Here is an 18,130-nt window from a genome sequence, read left to right as displayed (position 1 = left end):
TAATGGAGAAAGGCCTGCATCAACCTGGTGCTTTACAGCCTGAGGAGAGGTTGACCATCAACCACAGCCTGATTCATTTAAGGAATTACAGAAGCCACTGCTAGTCCAAAGGAATACATTGACTTAGCCTTTAATGACTCCAATTTAATGTGGCGGAGAGCCATACTGCTAAGGAGAGAGAGAGAGCAGAGAGGTGAGGCACTTTGTTTGGAAAACTAAATAAGACAGACAGAACAATGATGCAGAACAGGACATTGAATATGTTTGCACGTGCACAGTATTCTGTAGCTCATATCCCATTTAAGGTCTTATTCAGGATAAGTTCTTTACATGCACCCTTGATGTCCAGCTCATGAGTATCCCTGTATCCATGAATAAACAGAATATTCCTAATTTAAATTAATACGGGTTAAATGAATAGTAACTGAAATCTGGACACTGACTGTAGGCCTATACTCTCTCACAGGTAGTGTAATATAATATTAATTATGCATTTCTAGAAGTGAAATTATAGAACAAATGTTAATTTTGTCTTCGGGACAGGAGTGGAGAAATAGGATTTATTTCTTACAGCATCTCTTGAGAAAATGTGAATGTGCGTGTAACATGTAACACTGTTGTGCAAGCAGACAGTATTTCAACCACATAAAATATGCAAACAAGACAAACTGAAGTCTTATCAGAAATGTATTTCATCGTTTTCTCAGCTTTTCATTTCCTTAAAACTGGGGAAACTGATGACATTTGGACATTTTGCACAGGAACAATCTTTCCATTATTTTGGAGTTATTGTGTTTTCTCGCCGGTTCCTAAATGAAACAGACAACTTTACCGGTGTAGATGAAAACAATATCGCTTATCAGCCATGATTTTCGAAACTGAGCATGTGCAGACCTCAAAGAAAAAAAAACAGTAAACAGGATAAGCTGTTGACATGCCACAATACCCATTCTAAGATCAGCATATCCCAGACATCTTATCCAGGTTTCTCATAACTGGGATGCAAGCTTTTACTTGTTATTGTAAACGGGACATGATGTTCATATGCCTCAACTCAAAAACAGATGACTTGAGAATCCCGAATAATAAGGAGATATTGGTGTGCATGTAGACGTGATCATTGATGCTGACCAGGTCAATGATGCAGGTTGGCGTAGACTGCAGTGGACTGTTTCAGCTTCTTGGTGGCAACGGCGAGAATGTGGAGTAGTCGACATGCACCTGCTTGGCTGGGGAAGGACAGCAGAGACCCATGCAATTAAATGGGGGCCCATTCCTGTAAAAGGAAGGTGCAAAAGGGGAGGATGGGGAGAGGCACACAGCTGCTTCGAATTTGGCACAAAACAACACCTTCTTGTGGGTAATCACTTTTCCTGTGATCCTGAGGTACGTGTATGCAGTTAAATCTAGAACATAGTAGGCTACTGTACCATTTGTTTCAGAAGCATATGGGCCCAGAGACAGTTACGTAATGGCCTTATTTATATCGCCGCCAGTGCAGTGACACTTTGTCCGCGAGACACCCGGCGGCAGTGGTAACCCCAGAGTTGGCCGCAGTCGAGCGCTCATATGCACCTGTTCTTGTGTGTATCATTGTGAGCATCTGTATCCCCCCAGTCTGCCTGGCGGCAGTGTCTGGAGATGTCATACGCCGAGCTCAAAGAGTAGACAATATCGCTTACTACCTAGGCTGCTAGAGGCAGAGGCTCTTCAGTGTAGTATGTGTTTCTAGTTCAAGGAGTCAGCCACAGATAGGGAGAGATACCGGAAGAATAGACATAGATGCAGATGTCACCTCCAGTTGTATAATTTAATCTCCAAAGACCATACAATATGCATTTATTAAGGATCCCCATTACTCTTTCTGGGGTCCAGCTAAATTAAGGAAGTTATACAATTCAGATGGCATGTGGCTTGTTGGACATTCTTCCCAAATAGCCTGGTGGAGGCTGGATGCCATCTGGTTTGCATACCAACAGGCCAGAGAAGCATTGCCCTCCATCCCATCCTTTCCCCTCCTCCAGCACAGACCACACTCTATTCTTTCTCACCAAGAAGACCTCACAAATACCTGTCAAAATAGTTTGGTATTAAAAGCTGGTATTAAATCAACTGAGCATTGCTTTCCCAAAGTGTACCCTATTCAACTGAAACCTTAGATGGTTACATTTTATGTAGTAGACCTACATGCATGCATTAAATATACACCTAGTTTCCTGAAACCAGTCACATGTCAAAAAGACTTTACCCCAATAAAACAGATGGATACCTCATGTGAGAAGAGATTTAGACCAAACCTTGCCCTTGAAAAGTTTCTCTCTCTCTCTCTAGGTCAGCACTGTGTATGCAAGCTTTCTTTTATTAGCTCTTCATTAACATTCATTAATTGCTTCCTTTCTCCTGGGCACAGCCCCAATCAAAACTGGAACTGATAGAAATGAAGCAGAGATAGAGTAAATGTCCCCTGCTCCAGATACAGTCAGTCCTGCTGCAAAACAACCCACCCACCTGCTCCCCTTTACCGAACACATTCCCCCCTGTCTGTTCTGAGCAGAAGAAGAGACTTATTTGGGGCACTCATTACCCTCATAGTAAAGAGGTCAGAGCAACTTAAAGAAGTAGACATACATTTTATTTACTTGTTGTGTACATAAAGGGCCATACCAGGACAGGTGTTAACCATGGGAAATATTAACACATGCAATGGTATAAGAAAATAAAAGGCACAATTTTTTATTTTGAATTAAGACGACAACACGGAGGCACTCTAAAACATGAGGGAAAAAACAGTAATACTGCTAATGCCTTTACAAAGCACGTTGATAAAACATATGTTTACCCAACTAAAACATTCATTAAAATTGGTGTATTGCTTAATCAGAGGGTTTAATATGGAGGTTGCGCAAGGAAAACCAAACTACATTTGAATGGATTGATTCCACAAAGGCAATAAAAACAAGTCTAATTCATATTTTAATGAGGAAATTTTCATTGAGACAAAGCAGCATTTGACCTGGGAGAGGCCAAGAGGTCATGCACAGAGGCCACCAGCAGGCATTTTTTCCCCCTTTAAAAAAAAGTCACCTTCAGTCTAATTGTTTACAAGGTTATTAAAACAAATATTAAATGCTCAATTCAACAGTTGGCTAACAAAAAAACACTACAGGACATGATTGATAGTTGTACAATGGTATTACTCTACCCAATGAAAAAGCTCAGGGGGATTGATGGGCAAGCACTAGGGAAGAGACAACAGGAAGGGTAAGTCTTCTTTACAGCAGAGATCTAATGAAGCACTTTATCAGCACACTCACACCAAGACCAGAGAGCAGGACAGCTCTGGCATCACAATGTCAGTTAGACATAACCAAAGACAACCAAGTTCTCTTCTCAGGTCCTGTGCTTGACAGTCAACACTGGCTAGAGATGAGAGTCAGGGGTGTAACCAATCACCACCTTAGGGAACCCGGGGAGGAAACAGGGAAGGATTGCTTGTACTTAAGTTGCATTTTTCAGTGAAAGGCATTGATGGGGTGTCATTGGCTTGCTGCAACCATTGCCCACCTCCTGTGACCCATATCATTGGATGCATGAGGCATCCGTCTCATAGAAAAGCCCTTACCCCTCAACAGCATTTATAAGTACTCTTACAACATTGGCTATAGCCTGGTCACAGTCATGCACTTATACTACGACAAACGCCTCACTCAGCACTCCTGAATTTATGGCACAAATTAAACAAAATATGTCTTCACATATGGCCATTTCACATGTAGTCTGGGGAAAACATAAATAACGAAACTGTCAACTAGGTCTGTGTCACTGAGGCTATGGGCTATTCCACAAGGCAGAATCCATGTGGGCTTGAACTCCTCTGTCAGCCTCTGCCTTGTCCTCCTGCCCAAGTCAGCTCAGCTTGTGTCAGTCAAGAGAGGTGTTGAGACTGATCCACACACACACACACACACACACACACACACACACACACACACACACACACTCAACAAGTAATGGTCAATCTGTGTGTGTGTACGTGGCTAAGGTACCAACAGTGAATGATTGTTTGGAGAGAGACACAGTCAACTGTCTGGTTCTATCCTCAGGCCCCACTTGGAGCCCTTTATGACTTTGCTCTCCTCAGTCAGTCCATGTGATGTTCAGTCACCTCTTCTTTTTCACATTAACCTCCTCCCATCCACAATACAAAACACACAGTCCAAGCAAGCTCTCAAAAAATCCCTAAGTATTCAAATGTAACCAAGATCAAATAAAAAATGACCAGGTAAGACATGGCGTCATGGGAGCCATGACAACCCACACAACCAACCGATGGTCTGAAAATGAAAAGACAAAGGCAAAAAACACTGACGAGCCTGTAACCAGATGGGGGAGTTTAGTTGAGTCCAGAGCTGTAAACAGTCAGAAAGCCGCACAATGGTTGGCATGACGATAACAGAGACCGCTGTCGCACAGCCCCAAGCAGGCAAGCACATAACCGTGGTGACACTGGCAGGCGGGATGGAGACAGCCAGCAGGTTTGAGTGTCTCTGTGGGGAGGGAGGGTTGGTTGGGGTCCAGGTCATTCACTCTCATCCGGATTCTGGGGGTCCATTATTTTGACATGGGTGAAGGGGAAGAGACCCCTCCGGCCATTCACCTCTCCCTCCCACTGACCGCTGATGTTCATCCTCGTCACTTTGACTATATCACCCACCTGAGGAGAAATGAAGGACAGTTGGAGTTAAGTTTTCCTTAATTCCACAGACAAATGAGGTGGACAATTTAAGATAAGTGCTAAGAGCCTCCATCACACAAAGTACTGACAGACTCATTGATCTTGCCAACCCTCCATGTATTTGACACCGTAATATGGTTGTGACAGGTCGAGCAGAAAGCCATAACTTTGGTGCTTTGCGACACTGTGCATGACCGCTATCTGCACAGACCATATGCTATTCACTCAGGATTAAATGTGGGAAGTTGTCATTGTTAAGAGGAAGATTAAAACCTAAAACGCGGAGGGCAGGCTCTAGATGTAGCAGAAAGTATGGATCAGAATGAGGCTTCAAGGACATTGAAGTCATATAGGCGTGCCATCCATAATCATAATCCTCACCTCGCATAATGAAAGAACATTGATGTACTCAACATTTGATGTACACAACCTGCTCTTTCCATGACAGATTGACCAGGTGAATACAGGTGAAAGCTATGATCTCTTATTAATGTCACTTGTTAAATCCACTTCAATAACGATGGGGAGGAGAAAGGTTAAAGAAGTTTTAAGCCTTGAGACAATTGAGACATGGATTGTGTATCTGTGGCATTCAGAGGGTGAAAGGGCAAGACAAAAGATTTACGTATATTTGAACAGGGTATCTTTGTGGGCTATATTCGGCCTTGTCTCAGGATGGTAAGTTGGTGGTTGAAGATATCCCTCTAGTGGTGTGGGGGCTGTGCTTTGGCAAAGTGGGTGGGGTTATATCCTTCCTGTTTGGCCCTGTCCAGGGGTGTCCTCGGATGGGGCCACAGTGTCTCCTGACCCCTCCTGTCTCAGCCTCCAGTATTTATGCTGCAGTAGTTTATGTGTCGGGGGGCTAGGGTCAGTTTGTTATATCTGGAGTACTTCTCCTGTCCTATTCGGTGTCCTGTGTGAATTTAAGTGTGCTCTCTCTAATTCTCTCTTTCTCTCTTTCTTTCTTTCTCTCTCTCTCTCTCTCGGAGGACCTGAGCCCTAGGACCATGCCTCAGGAATACCTGACATGATGACTCCTTGCTGTCCCCAGTCCACCTGGCCGTGCTGCTGCTCCAGTTTCAACTGTTCTGCCTTATTATTATTGGACCATGCTGGTCATTTATGAACATTTGAACATCTTGGCCATGTTCTGTTATAATCTCCACCCGGCACAGCCAGAAGAGGACTGGCCACCCCACATAGCCTGGTTCCTCTCTAGGTTTCTTCCTAGGTTTTGGCCTTTCAAGGGAGTTTTTCCTAGCCACCGTGCTTCTACACCTGTATTGCTTGCTGTTTGGGGTTTTGGGCTGGGTTTCTGTACAGCACTTTGAGATATCAGCTGATGTACGAAGGGCTATATAAATACATTTGATTTGTATGGTAGTAGGTGCCAAGCCCACCGGTTTGAGTGTGTCAAGAACTGCAAAGCTGCTGGGTTTTTCACACTCAACAGTTTCCCTTGTGTGTCAAGAATGATCCAACACCCAAAGCACATTGAGCCAACTTGACACAACTGTGGGAAGCATGACACCTTGTAGAGTCCATGCCCCGACGAATTAAGACTGTTCTGAGGGCAAAGGGGGGTGCAGTCCACATTAGGAAGGTGTTCTTACACTGTGTGTATAGGCTACTTGTACTTTCTTTATATAAGAAATTATCCTGTTGTGTGGTGATACAATATTCTAAACTGGACATCTTGTGAACGGTCATTGCAAATGTTCATATATTTTCAATAACCAAACATTTGGCTGGTAATAACTATACTTCAGTAGCCGTTTTCGGTTATGAAGGGGCTGGGTGGGGCGGTATATCACAGGGTATATTGGGGGAGGCAGGTAGCCAGGTGGTTAGAGTGTTGGGCCAGAAACCAAAAGTTTGCTAGATCAAATCCCTGAACTGACAAGGTACAAATCTGTCGTTCTGCCCCTGAACGAGCCAGTTAACCCACTGTTCCCCGGTAGGCTGTTGTAAATAATAATTTGTTCTTAACTGATTTGCCTAGTTAAATAAAATGAAATAAAAAATATTCCTCCTTTCAGATGAAATTTTATATAATGACTGAGGTTCATTTCCTGAAACAGATGATCCCAAAATAGCCTGCTAAATTGTAGGTTTTTGCTGTTGGCCATGACCTACTCTGAGTGACAGAGATATTATTAGATTGAATCCATTTGAATCACTTTTTGACAGCACCCCCTTTGAATTTGAACAAAACCTTCCATACATATTTTTCCATTGTAGAAGTGCTCAGAAAATTACCGTTTGGACCTGAATGACAAAAAAATTAAAAGGAGATAAATGTTCTCAAATTTGACCAATTTTGCATACCCCACCATACCATGAGACATACATGTCTTCATTACTGGAAAATATAAAAACAGTTGAGTTAGATATAATTTAAAAGATTACAAACAGGGTTGTCAAATTAGATTTTTTTTTTTTTTTTTACTGTTAACGTCAACACTAACTGATCTTTTTCATATTATTGTATGTTGTAGATTAGACCCTATTTTACGTCATCTAAGGTTGTGTTGTGCACACCATCGGTTGAGATACAGCATACTCTTGAACACAGGGTGTGTGTCATGTTTTGTCTGTGTACTAAAATAGACATTTTAACTGTCAAATAGTACTACAAAGAAGGTTGGAGTCCACACATCAGAGAATGTTGACTTGAATGGGAATATGTTGTTTTAAATTATACTGTCAATCCTCCACAGGGAACCTATTGACAACATAGAAACATAAATAATAGAATAGACATGATCATTTAAGTTGACATTTGAATGTGGGTGGACCGGCGATAATCTTCGTGGTTGTAATTAGAAGTTAACTTCAATTTAAAATTTCAATGGTGTAGCAGCTAAATTGCAGTGGTATGATGGGATACGTCCATTCTATTAATTGTATTTCTATGATTGAAATTATACCCACCCTGTATTCAAGAGCATGTCATGTCTCAACCGATGGCAGGCACAACACAAAAACCTCAGATGCGAAATAGGGTCTAAGCTATAAACATACGCAAATATGAAAACAAATTCTGTTGAGAATTTTTCAACTTAAAAATAAAAATAATTGTTTGACACCTTTTTTCTCAATTACATTTGCTCACCTCCTGTGTCCCCTCACCGCCACCCTCTCTCACCTACTTTGATAGCTTCCGTCCCCCTCCTCGCCCCTACCTGGGCTCGAACCAGGAACACATCGACAACAGCCACACTCGAAGCATCGTTACCCATCGCTCCACAAAAGCCGCGGCCCTTGCAGCGCAAGGGGAATAACTACTCCAAATCTAAAAGCGAGTGACGTTTGAAACAGTATTAGCGCACACCCAGCTAACTAGCTAGCCATTTCACATTGGTTACACCAGCCATTAGGCTGATAGGCTTGAAGTCATAAACAGCGCTGTGCTTGCGAAGAGCTGCTGGCAAAATGCACGAAAGTGCTGTTTGAATGATTATGGGCCTGCTGCTGCTCAATCAGACTGCTCTATCAAATCAGACTTAATTATAACATAATAACACACAGAAATACGAGCCTTTGGTCATTAATATGATCGAATCCGGAAACTATCATTTCGAAAACAAAACGTTTATTATTTCAGTGAAATACGGAACCATTCGGTATTCTATCTAACGGGTGGCATCCCTAAGTCTGAATATTCTTGTTACATTGCACAACCTTCAATGTATGTCATAATTACGTAAAATTATTTCAAATTAGTTCGCAATGAGCCAGGCCGCCTAAACTGTTGCATATACCCTGACTCTGCGTGCAATGAACGCAAGAGAAATGACAATTTCACCTGGTTAATATTGCCTGCTAAACTGGATTAGTAGTTATAACTAGTGATCATGATTGATTGTTTTTTATAAGATAAGTTTAATGCTAGCTAGCAATTTACCTTGGCTTCTACTGCATTCGCGTAACAGGCAGGCTACTCGTGGAGTGCAATGGTTAGAGCGTTGGACTAGTTAACTGTGCGGTTGCAAGATTGCAACCCCTGAGCTGACAAGGTGAAAATCTGTCGTTCTGCCCCTGAACAAGGCAGTTAACCCACAGTTCCTAGGCAGTCATTGAAAATAAGTGACTTGCGTAGTTAAATAAAAAGGTATAAAAAATAAAAAATAAAATATTTCCGATTGTTATGAAAACTTGAAATCGGCCCTAATTAATCGGCCATTCCGATTAATTGGTCGACCTCTAGTTCAGACAGCAGTTATTTGCTGACATTGCTATGCTAGTTGTCTTAGTAATGATTGGTGTGAGCACAGTGGTGTAAGCTGATAGTGGTGTAAGCTGATGGTGGTGGTGCCTGTGCTTCCCATCACTCAGAAAACAAACTAAGGTGACAATGCCTGTCATGGATGTTTCCCAGTTGCTTGTCATGTTCAAAATCATAGTGTAAGAACACTTAAAGCATCAAAGGATAAAATTATTTGATTTGATCCAACTTTCAAAACAAGTAATTTTTGGCTAACCACAGCAGTCAACTAGCTAGCCATTTAGCATTCTAGCATATTCACTAATAATTAATAAGCTACTCAGTTCTGACTAGAACATATGGTAGCTGAGTAGCTAGCAAGCAACAACATATGCCAAATAAGTCTAAAAACCACTTGCAGGCAAATAAATCAGATTTGACCAGTCAGACAAGTCACATGGCCAGGAATCAGCTTTGTATCTAATTTCAAACCACCTACAAAAGGTGGTTTGAAACGTGGCTTAAAATATCTGAATCAATGTGCTTTTTGGCTGTTCAGACTGGAGGAAAAAGAACAAATTACAATCAGATATGCATTTTTTGTTGGTCATTTCAAACTGCCAATGTGAACAATGCTTAAATGAGATACGGTTTACAATAATGTGAGGGTCTAGTACTCTGAAGCCCCTCCCCCCCAGTTTCCATGATTAAGTCAGATTTGACTTAAACCAAGGTGGTGAAGGCTACAGTAACATTAACTGACCAAATTGTGTCTGTGTTCTGGGGTATGCTGGTAATCCAAGGCATTAGTCAGCCTTGCTCTAGTTTGTGAAAGAGGTGGTGCTATTCACACAACCCCAGACTTTCTTTCTGACAGATGGAAATCTGAAGCACTAAGCTGCCGTCTGCTCTGGTGGATACACGATGAGAACAAACTGATCTGATGCACAAAACACGTCCCCTCTGATTAATGAATAATCTCAGGATTTCTCTCTCTTGCAACCGCTCTCTAGTCTCGAAAACCCGACCGTCAGCAACACAGTGGCTGGTTTCAATGATGGACTCTTTTGCATAGAGGAATTACGTCACTGCCTACGTTGATAAGGGGAAAGATTGAGGCAGACATGCAAGAAAGTCACGATTCCAAAACTAATTTTGCTGACAAAACCTTGCAGTGGGTTTAGTTAATCTTGTTACCCATCCCGGATCCGGGAGCGTAATCAACTGACACTAATTAGCATAACGCAACGGACATAAATATTACTAGAAAATATTCATATTCGTGAAATCACAAGTGAAATATATTGAAACACAGCTTAGCCTTTTGTTAATTACCCTGTCATCTCAGATTTTGAAAACATGCTTTACAGCCAAAGCAAGACAAGCATTTGTGTAAGTGTATCGATAGCATAGCATAGCATTATGCCTAGCTAGCAGCAGGCAACCTGGTCACAAAAATCAGAAAAGCAATCAAATTAAATAGTTTTGCTTTGATGAGCTTCGGATGTTTTCACTCACAAGACTACCAGTTAGAAGGCAAATGTTCCTTTCTTCCAAAAATATAATTTTTTGTAGCCGAAATAACTCCGTTAGTTCTTCACGTTTGGCTGAGAATTCGACCGGAAATTGCGAAAAATATTCCAAATTAGCTCCATAATATCAACAGAAACATGGCAAACGTTGTTTATAATCAATCCTCAAGGTGTTTTTCAAATATCTATTGGATAATATATAAACCGGGACAGATGGCTTCTTAGTAGGAAAGAGAGAAACAATGGCCGCATTTGTCCTTTACGCACAAAGAGAGACTTCAGCTGACCACTGACGCAATGTTGACTTTCAGGCTCATTTTTCAAAATAAAAGCCTGAAACTATGTATTGTGACACTAGACACATTAGGGAAGCCATAGAAAAAGGAATCTGGTTGATATCTCATTCACTGCTCAATAGGGACGCATAAGAACGCAGAGGTTTCTAAATAAGAGTCACTTCCCGATTGGATTTTTCTCAGGCTTTCGCCTGCAATATCAGTTCTGTTATACTCGCAGAGATTATTTTTACAGTTTTGGAAACTTTAGAGTGTTTTCTATCCTGAGCTGTCAATTATATGCATATTCTAGCATCTTGTCCTGACAAAATAGCCCGTTTACTTAGGGAACGTTATTTTTCCAAAAATGAAAATAGTGCCCCCTAGATTCAAGAAGGTAGTTGACGCAAACTAGCCACTTGCAAAATGCACTCATTAAAAATAACCTCCGTGATCTCCAGCTTGTTAGCTACTATTTTGTATTTTATTCAAATCGGACAAAGTAGTGAAGTAGGCAGTGACGTAGTTCCTCTATGCCAGCGGCCATCAACTAGGCTCAGCTGTGGGCCATTTTTTTCTTCAGAGGATGGTCGGTGGGACAGAACATAAGTATATATAATTTGTACTCAAGAATCCCAAACAGATACAGTATTTGCGAAAAACAATCATTGCAAACCTTGACGAGGTTGATCCTCAATGACATATGTCTCTTTATTTATGAGTGGAAATACTTTGAGATGAATTCCTTATGAATTTACAGTCTTATGTCCAAAAATCAAATACAAATTTGCCCACGGGCCAAATTTGGCTTGCGGGCTGCCAGTTGACAATCCCTGCCCCAATGCCAAAAGAGTCTATTATTGAAACTAGACCCTAGTCACTGTGTTGCCTAGGGTCGGGTTTTCGATACTACCCTCTGTCAGAGCGAGGTCTACAGAGAATAAAGCCTGAATTTACTTCAATGCTTAAACCACTGACCAAAGGTGAAGCTCTTGTAGTGTTGTTTGACACCCACTTGGCACGTCATCAGCCCTAGCCTCCCCGTGGGGTGCCTGTCCTACAGGGGTGGTCTTTGGGACAGCGGGAGCCCCTGAAGGCTAGCTTAACAAATAGAGATGATTCGAGAGAGCTGAGACACCTGCCGCCACTGATTACTCAGCATTTCTACTTCATAGAAAGCTGAGTACTTTGCACTTCCTCTCGAAAAATCAACACAGACTGATACCACTGGCAAGGACAGAAGAAGGTGGAGGAGGAGAAAAGACTAGCTATTTATTTAACCTTTATTTAACTAGGCAAGTCAGTTAAGAATAAATTCTTATTTACAATGATGGCCTACCCCGACCAAACCCAGATTTCGCTGGGTCAATTCTGTGCCGCCCTATGGGACTCCCAATCACGACCGGTTGTGATTCAGCCTGGAATCAAACCAGGGTCTGTAGTGACGCCACTAGCACCGAGATGCAGTGCCTTAGACCGCTGCGCCACTTGGGAGCCCAAAAGCTAAATATGAGGGATGCAAGACAATTCTGATGCCGCAAGCATATTATGTCGTCACCTCAACTGTCATTAAATTACTTGATCCACAATATTTGGCACAATGGCTGCGTTTACACAGGCAGCCCAATTCTTATCTTTTTTTATGTAATTGGTCTTTTGACCAATCAGATCAGCTCTGAAAAAGATTTGATGTGAAAAGATCTGATGCAATTCATCAAAAGACCAATTAGTGGAATAAATATCAGAATTGGGCTGCCTGTTTAGACTTTCCGCATTCAGACCCTAACTGCTTTAGCACCTATTGACGATAGTATCTTCTTGCTTGCTTTAAACATTAACATGCATCAAAAAAAATTGTTAAATTACTACACCTTTACAGGGTTAGGGTTCCCATATTTCCATGTTACAGCTCTTGTTTGTGTAAAACAGACGGGAGACAAGGTGGACTACCTGCGCTAATTAGCTATCTGCGTCTAACAACATCTGTGTGTAAACGGAAGATGGACGCCTTAAACGAGTTGTCACTGAAAAATACTGTTGGCTGCAACTGTGTTAAAATGGGTTAAAACAGTGTACAGTTAGTGTGTATTTTACATTTGTGAAACTATTTTTATGTGATATGAAAGTAGAGGGATTTATGTTTCTAGAACCGTACCACAATTAAGAATTGATTCACGTTTAGATGGAGTATTTGGTTGTTTTGGTATCCATAGCAAATCGCCTTCAAACAGAACATGTAAGGTCCTTGGACTATAAGGACGAATGTTAGGCTCCTTTAGTCCATTATTGGGCCTAGTGTAGCTAATGGGTACTGTGTCTGCAGACTTAAGTTCCTGACAAACTACAACGCAACTTTCACATTACGAGCTCATTAAATCTAATGAAATGTACACAATCTAGTGAACTACGAGCATAGAAGACAACTGGGAACATTTAGGCATTGAGGCCTCCCTTCACAAAGCCATGCTGGGACAGAAAGTGAGGGACTCCTACCTCTAGAGCCAGGGCCGTCTTGTCATAGGCACAGGGCACTCGTTTCTGGATGGCCTTAGCCATGACTGGCCCATTCTGCATGGAGGGCAGGGGGGTGATGACCGCTCCGGGGGTGCCAGGGGGAAGGGGCGAGGGGGTCTGAGGCTGAGCGTAAGCGTGGGCCGGTTCGGGGATGCCATAGCTGTTGGAGTTGCGGGAGCCGTGAGGAGGCTGGCCAGGATGAGGGGAGGGTCGCACCAGCTTCTCCACATAGGGCACAGGGATCATGCCCATGCGGCCCTCCTTGCTCTTGGCACTCCACCACTGCTCCTCAGGCTTCTCCAGGATGATCAGGATCTCCCCCTTCTTAAAGGGCAGGTCCTCAGCATCGCTGCCCGTGAAGTCGTACAGAGTCCGCACATACTCCAGGTTGTCTTCTGGGCCGCCCATCGTCTGAATGGGGCTGGTGCCTATAGCTGTGCTTGGGTACCTGGGGAGGAAGAGGGCCCGGAGGAGGGGGGAGCATAAAAAAAAAAAAACAGATTAACATGTACACTGAATTAAAATATGAATGCAACATGTAAAGTGTTGGTCCCATGTTTCATGAGTTGGAATAAAAAGTCCCAGAAATGTTCCATATGCACAAAAAGCTCATCTCTAAAATGTTGTGCACAAATTTGTTTACATCCCTGTTGGTGAGAATCTCTCTTTTGCCAAGATATTCCATCCACACCTGACAGGTGTGGCATATCAAGAAGTCAATTTAACAGCACGATCATTACACATGTGCATCTTGTGCTGGGGACAATAAAAGGCCACTAAAATGTGCACACAACACAATGTCACAGATGTCTCAAGTTGAGGCAGCATGCAAATGATATGCTGACTGCAGGAATGTCCACCAGAACTGTTGTCAGAGAATTGAATGTTCCTTTCTCTACCATAAGCCACCTACAAAGTTGTTTTAGAGGATTTGGCAGCATGTCCAACCGACGTCACAACCGCAGACCAAGTGTATGGTGTTGTGAGGGCGAGCGGTTTGCTGATGTCCACGTTGTGAACACAGTGCCCCATGGTGGCGGTGGGGTTATGGTATGGGCAGGCATAAACTACAGACAACGAACACAATTGCATTTTATTGATGGCAATTTGAATGCATAGAGATTCCGTGACGAGATCCTGAGGCCCATTGTCGTGCCATTCAACTGCCGCCATCATCTCATTCTTTTAGCATGATAATACACTGCCCCATATCGCAAGGATCTGTACACAATTCCTGGAAGTTGAACATTTCACAGTTCTTCCATGGCCTGCATTCTCACCAGACATGTCAACCATTGAGCATGTTTGGGATGCTGGATCGACGTGTACGACAGCATGTTCCAGTTCCCACCAATATGCAGCAACTTTGCACAGCCATTGAAGAGGAGTGGGACAACATTCCAGAAGCCACAATCAACAGCCTGATTGATGCGAAGGAGATGTGTCGCACTACATGAAGAAAATGGTGGTCACACCAGATACTAACTGGTTTTCTGATCCACGCCCCAAACTTTTTTTTTAAGGTATTTGTGACCAACAGATGCATATCGGTTTCTCCAGTCCATAGACTAGGGCCTAATTTATTTAAATTGACTGATTTCCTTATACAAACTAACTCAGTAAAATCTTTTTTTAATCGTTTCTTGTTGCATTTATACACTATATATACAAAAGTTTGTGGACACCACTTCAAATTAGTGGATTTAGCTATTTCAGTCACACCAGTTGTGGACAGGTAAATAAAAATCAAGCACACAGCCAGGAAATCTCCATAGACAAACATTGTCAGTAGAATGGCCTTACTGAAGAGCTCAGTGACTTTCAACGTGGCACCGCCATAGGATACCACCTTTCGAACAAGTCAGTTCGCCAAATTTCTGCCCTTCGAGAGCTGCCCCAGTCAACTGTAAGTGCTGTTATTGTAAAGTGGAATATCTAGGATCAACAACTGCTCAGACACGAAGTGGTAGGCCACACAAGCTCACAGAACACTGACCACCGAGTGCTGAAGCACGTAGCGTATAAAAATCTTCCGTCCTCGGTTGCAACACTCACTACCGAGTTCCAAACTGCCTCTGGAAGCAACGTCAGCACAAGAACTGTTCGTCTGGAGCTTCATGAAATGGGTTTCCATGGCCAAGCAGCCGCACAATGCGTAATGCCAAGCGACGACTGGAGTGGTGTAAAGATCGCCACCATTGGACTCTGGAGCAGTGGAAACACATTCTCGAGTGACGACTAACGCTTCACCGACAGACGAATCTGGGTTTGGCGGAGGCCAGGGGAACCCTACCTGCCCGATTGCATAGTGCCAACTGTGAAGTTGGGTGGAGGGGGAATAATGGTCTGGGTGCTGTTTTCATGGTTTGGGCTAGACCCCTTAGTTCCAGTGAAGGGAAATCTTAACATTACAGCATACAATTACATTCTAGACGATTCTGTGCTTTCAATGTTGTGGAAGGCCCTTTCCTGTTTCAGCATAACATTGGCCAAATGCACAAAGCGAGGTCCATACAGAAATGGTCTGTTGAGATTGGTGTGTAAGAACTTGACTGGACAGAGCATTGACCTCAACCCCATCGAACACCTTTGGGGTGAATTGGAATGCTGACTGCGAGAAAGGCCTAATCACCCATCATCAGTGCCCGACCTCACTTATGCTCGTGGCTGAATGGAATCAAGTCCCTACAGCAATATTCCAACATCTAGTGGAAAGCCTTCCCAGAAGAATGGAGGCTGTTATAGCAGCAAAGGGGGACCAACTTCATATTAATGCCGATGATTTTGAAATAAGATGTTCGACTAGAAGCAGGTGTCCACATACTTTGTCATGAAGTGTATTTTGGTTCAGTATTGATTATCACACAACTGTTTCAATATAATATGAACACAAGTTTTACTGCTGAAATACTGAAATCATCTGACTAGATCAGTATTTCCCAGTATTTTGTTTTTTGCCTTAGCACTACACAGCTGATTCAAATAATCAATGTTTGCCAGTGCAAGGGCAAAAAACTAAACGGGCACCTCTTGGGATCCACAGGACAGAGTTTGGGAAACGCTGGACTAGATCAAAGTACATACATTCCTCTCCCCAAATGTCACTACTGTTTTGTGTCACACCCCCTTTGTGAACATACCACACCAGTCAAGGTTAAAATTGTTATGAAACATATAAATAACTCAAACTGGTGTAAGACAGTAGCCCTAGCCGGACAGGAACTATGTAAGTCATTGTTAAACCTATCATTACATGCAGTCACTACTCAATAAGTAGAAGACTGGTCAAGTTTATGATCGACATGGGATACAACCCTGACTCAGTTTCTGAGAGGTCCATCACATAGCAGGTAATGTGTCAAGTCATTGGAATTTTAAAGATCTTGAAAACCTGAGGCCTAAATAAGAGCTTTTAACTTATTTCCATTGAGTGGTATGTGGCCGCAGGCACAGCCTCTGGCAGTTCCTTACCTGGGGGCAGGTTCTATCAGTGTAGTCGTATCCAGGTAGTGGATTTTATAGAACTCCAAAAGTGCTGGGAGGTGATCAAATTCTTGATCTCCAATTTTGAACCTCATGCTTGGTAAGGAGTTGATGATATAGTGGGACACTTTGGAATTTTCAGATACTGACAGCACATAGTCGCCAGGGCAGGTTGAAGAATCCCGAACCAAAAACATGCCATGCCTCTGTCCTTGTAATCTATTCTGCGCCTCCTGTCTCGACACCGGCCCAAAATACCAACTGGACCGGTCCGACGGATCGAACCTTGCAGATGACATATTTGATCAAAATTAACTTCTATAAACAAAATAGAAATAACAAATATTAGCTTAAAACAATAAATAAACAAAAACACAGAAGTTAACTAAATAAGCTAGATAACGATTTTGAAGATCCAGGGAAGGGTAATCAGCCGCCCAAATTGATTTTCAAGTCGAAGGCTGCAGGTTTCAGTTAGTTAAATCCAATACAAACGTAACCTGACGTTTCAGAGACTGTGAATTGCCTGAGACAACTCTGAAGCGTAACGGTTATTCGTTTATTGTCAATGACAAATGCCAGTTCTCAATGTCTAAAAGTAGAAGCTATACATATACAGAATGCCTGACTGCAACAATGATCAATCAAGGTTCCTCTTTAAGTTCCGTCTTCCCGAAAAAGCAAACATACATCTCATGAAACAATATAATGTATATCCAGTCCCTGTCAGTAAATGAGAACGGAAAAGGTCGCCTCACTACTTGATTAAACGAGTCTCCATTGTCGATACAATGTTGCAAATAGCTGTGCGCCGGAGCCCAAATTGTTACTTTGTATCTTCTTGGTCGAACTGTAAGGCACGAAATATATATGTTCAATCCTTTTCTTGAGTCCCGACAGACTTTTGAGGCAGTAACAAAAAATGGCGGCCTGCAACACGTCTCCACACAAAATTAAATCACAAGAGTGTCTCGGTTCCCCTGCATGTGTATAGAGTCCCAAAACAGTCGAATTTCTTGAGTATATTTCTGTCCTCTGATTTTTTTCAATAATAAGGACTCACTAGTATTTGTCTTTCCCTTGTTTATACTCGGCTCCACACCTCCAACCTGATTGAGTCTGAGACAACAAAAAAATGGCGGATAGAGGGCGGATCTGCGCGCTCCCAGTCTATCTGCACGTCACTGTCGCCTCGAGCGAGTGCTCCACCCCGGCGCGACAAAAAAAATACACTGTGGGTTTCTGAGAAGAAGAAAAAATCACTAAAGCTGTCTATATGAAATAGATGTCTATCTGAAACGACACAGTGGATTTTATTATTAGTTGGCTGAGGCTTATCTAATTGCCTGAAAACCCCCACTGATAATGAGTGGAGGTAAAGACA

General features: G+C 42.5%; 1 protein-coding gene across 4 annotated transcripts; it reads right to left on the bottom strand.

The window, feature by feature from the left end:
- Nucleotides 1–2,610: 2,610 nt before the first annotated feature.
- Nucleotides 2,611–17,905, bottom strand: LOC110523531 (crk-like protein). 4 transcript variants are annotated; one of them, XM_021602308.3, is made up of 4 exons: nt 17,505–17,905; nt 16,735–17,064; nt 13,243–13,711; nt 2,611–4,714 (listed from the first exon to the last, which is right to left on the bottom strand). In XM_021602308.3, the coding sequence occupies exons 2-4, from the start codon at nt 17,043–17,045 to the stop codon at nt 4,580–4,582; spliced, it is 915 nt and encodes a 304-aa protein (XP_021457983.1). In that variant the 5' UTR covers nt 17,046–17,064; nt 17,505–17,905; the 3' UTR covers nt 2,611–4,579. The 4 variants fall into 4 exon arrangements, with proteins under 4 accessions (XP_021457983.1, XP_021457984.1, XP_021457985.1 ...); XM_021602309.3 differs by having other exon boundaries at nt 17,810–17,892; XM_021602310.3 differs by having other exon boundaries at nt 16,735–17,031; nt 17,505–17,890.
- Nucleotides 17,906–18,130: the final 225 nt, after the last annotated feature.

Source organism: Oncorhynchus mykiss, chromosome 5 (assembly GCF_057628025.1).
Source record: "Oncorhynchus mykiss isolate SJ-2025 chromosome 5, ASM5762802v1, whole genome shotgun sequence".
In the NCBI taxonomy this organism is placed as follows: Eukaryota; Metazoa; Chordata; class Actinopteri; order Salmoniformes; family Salmonidae; genus Oncorhynchus; species Oncorhynchus mykiss.
Note: the sequence above shows the minus strand (reverse complement) of the source record. Positions and strands in the feature narration are given on the sequence as shown.